General features: G+C 45.0%; 1 protein-coding gene across 1 annotated transcript in view; it reads left to right on the top strand.

Annotated features, from left to right (window-relative positions):
* LOC139305566 (cysteinyl leukotriene receptor 2-like) overlaps positions 1-1,645 on the top strand; it is an 8,405-nt gene extending 6,760 nt beyond the window's left edge. Inside the window, exon 5 of the mRNA XM_070929447.1 lies at positions 1-1,645. This exon is cut by the window's left edge and continues 322 nt beyond it. Coding sequence (XP_070785548.1) covers positions 1-201 — 201 coding nt within the window. The 3' untranslated portion in view covers positions 202-1,645.
* Positions 1,646-3,118: the final 1,473 nt, after the last annotated feature.

The raw sequence follows: 3,118 nt of genomic DNA, 5'->3' as shown, positions 1-3,118 counted from the left end.
GTCACGGTGGTGCTGCAGCGGGCGGTGGTGGTGACGCTGTGTCTGGCGGCGTCCAACAGTGTGGTCAACCCGCTGCTGTATTATTACTCCACCAGGACGTTCAGAGACAACATGAGGGACGCTCATTCCTCTCTGTTGTCCAGCAGGGGGGGATCCTTCAGGTCGGGGCTGGCTCTGATGAGGAGAAGGAACACCACCTGAGAGACCTGAAGGTCTTCAGAGTCCGCTCTGCAGCTGGGCCTGTCCAAAAACTCCTTCCTTATTTCCCAAAATCTTCTGCTTCATATTATCAAGGATCATTTACTTGTTATGGCAGCGCTTTTATTTTTTTTATTTTAATCAACAACAAAAAAATAGCACTGTTCTGAAAAATAAAGGCGTCTCTTTTCTTTCCTGATATAGAAGGAAATAAATTGGTTGCTGAGGACTCCTGGTGTCACAGTCACAGTAACAGCGCCCTCTGCAGGTTTTGCTGCTGTCTGTCTGAAATCTGATTTCCTTTGACGCAGCTGAGTGAAAGAACACTAACTCGAAGCAGCAGTGAATGTATCTACTGACAGTGTTTCACAGTGTATCACAGCCTGATATATGTTATTATTATTATTATTGTTGTTCTTCTTCTTATTATTATTAAAACCCATCAGTGAGCCTCACTGTTCACCATGAACACACACTGTAACACCGTCCTGCTGCCCCAAATACTCACTAGAGCACCACATGTGGATTCATCCGCCGCTGAAAATAGTCCCCAACAAATGCACTATTTCCTCCTGATTAAAGCTAGTTTTAAAGATTGACGTCTGCGGTAAGAACTAATGGGCTGAGAGCCACAGAGACGGACTGACAGGAAGTGAGACAGACTGACAGGAAGTGAGACAGGACTGAGAGACGGACGGACAGGAAGTGAGACAGCACTGAGAGACGGACTGACAGGAAGTGAGACAGACTGACAGGAAGTGAGACAGGACTGAGAGACGGACGGACAGGAAGTGAGACAGCACTGAGAGATGGACTGACAGGAAGTGAGACAGGACTGAGGGACGGACTGACAGGAAGTGAGACAGACTGACAGGAAGTGAGACAGGACTGAGAGACAGACTGACAGGAAGTGAGACAGACTGACAGGAAGTGAGACAGGACTGAGAGACGGACTGACAGGAAGTGAGACGGCACTGAGAGATGGACTGACAGGAAGTGAGACAGGACTGAGGGACGGACTGACAGGAAGTGAGACAGGACTGAGAGACGGACTGACAGGAAGTGAGACAGGACTGAGAGACGGACTGACAGGAAGTGAGACAGACTGACAGGAAGTGAGACAGGACTGAGGGACGGACTGACAGGAAGTGAGACAGACTGACAGGAAGTAAGACAGGACTGAGAGACGGACTGACAGGAAGTGAGACAGGACTGAGAGACAGACTGACAGGAAGTGAGACAGGACTGAGAGACGGACTGACAGGAAGTGAGACAGACTGACAGGAAGTGAGACAGGACTGAGGGACGGACTGACAGGTTGCTGGTTTGAGTCTGAACATGAGGTTTATGTTTGTGTGCGGTTGTAAATGATTGTTTTATTAAGTGTAAACATGTGATGTGGTTTCCAGTGTTTGTTTATTTGGAAATAAATATTCAGTCACGTAGACCAGAGACATCTTGGTATAAAGATCACACAGGAAACTCCTCCTCTCTCCTTTCACACATCATATTTGTCTATTTATTTATATAAGTGTCTTCCTCTTGAAGAAGTGACCTCATGTGGTGTATTTCTTGAGGAGGAGCCAGTTTATAAACCATGTGGCCGACGTGGCTCCTCGCTTCCCTCTGACTGCTGATTATAGACCTATAGCTGCGTCAGGCCGTCACAGAACGTCACTGATAGAACGAACTGATGATTTAAATGTGTTCATTACTGAAAGAACAAGAAATGTTCAGAATAAAGTCTACAGGCTGATGAGTTTGTGACACACAGACGAAACACTGACAGCAACATGACGACTCACTGCTGAGACTGAGAATACTTTTACTTCAGGAAGGGTTTGAATGCAGGACTTTTACTTGTAGTGGAGTATTTTCTCAGCGTCGTATTAGTACTTTTGCTGAAGTAAAGGATCTGAGTACTTCCTCCACCAGTGGGTGGGTGGTAGTAACAGTATAACAGTATTGCTGCTGGTATTGGTTGTTTCATCATGCTGTAATGTGCAGTTGTGTCCAGCAGGGGGCAGCAGGTCTGTGTGTCTCTGCTAAACCCTCACACACTTAATATCACAGAGCTGTGCATTGTGGGTAATTCATTTAAACTTGCAGGAGGTCTTTAAAGCACATTTAATCTGTCTGATTCATCATCATCATCATCAGTGTTGGAAAGGCACTAAGTATATTTTCTCTGTAAACTGTATATGAAGACATTTATATAGATTTATATTTACAGTCTATGTGGACTAATCACAAGGAGGTCAAAGGTCAGACACAAACTGACATTTACTTCATGGTGTTTTTACTGCGTTTTAAACAAATACTGCTTTTCTTCTCTGTGTGTGAGTGTTTCCTGACTTCCAGGTGTTTCCTGACCCCACCCCCTCTTGTTTCACACACACACACACACACACACACACACACACACACACACACACACAGAGTCAGACACTTGTGATGTTTGACATTGACTAAATACACAGACAGAAACTGAGGTGAACTTATTGACATACAGACAGACAGGCAGGCAGACAGACAGGCAGGCAGACATCTGCTGTTGAACTGTTGTGTTATACAGACAGTTGTTTCTGTTATTCAGCCGCCCCTCATTGATATGAATATGGTATATTCATACAGCCCTATATTCTTTCCATGTAGTCACATGGTCTCCATCACAGCAGCTGAATCAGCTGTTAGCAGCTCCTGTCTGCAGTGTCCTCATGGACGGACAGACAACTATCACTGATCACTGAGACACTGAAGGAAACTTAAAAACAGGAGGATTCTCAGGCAGGTTCTGCAGTTAGAAGAAGCGCCTTTTTCTATGATTTCAGCTTTATGAATGCTTATGCGTGATGGACTTGATAATAATGATATCCTCAGAAAGTGTAAGTCACACTGAATCTGAAAATATGTGTATCAT

Source organism: Enoplosus armatus, chromosome 23 (assembly GCF_043641665.1).
Source record: "Enoplosus armatus isolate fEnoArm2 chromosome 23, fEnoArm2.hap1, whole genome shotgun sequence".
In the NCBI taxonomy this organism is placed as follows: Eukaryota; Metazoa; Chordata; class Actinopteri; order Centrarchiformes; family Enoplosidae; genus Enoplosus; species Enoplosus armatus.
This window is presented reverse-complemented; position numbering and strand designations above follow the sequence as displayed.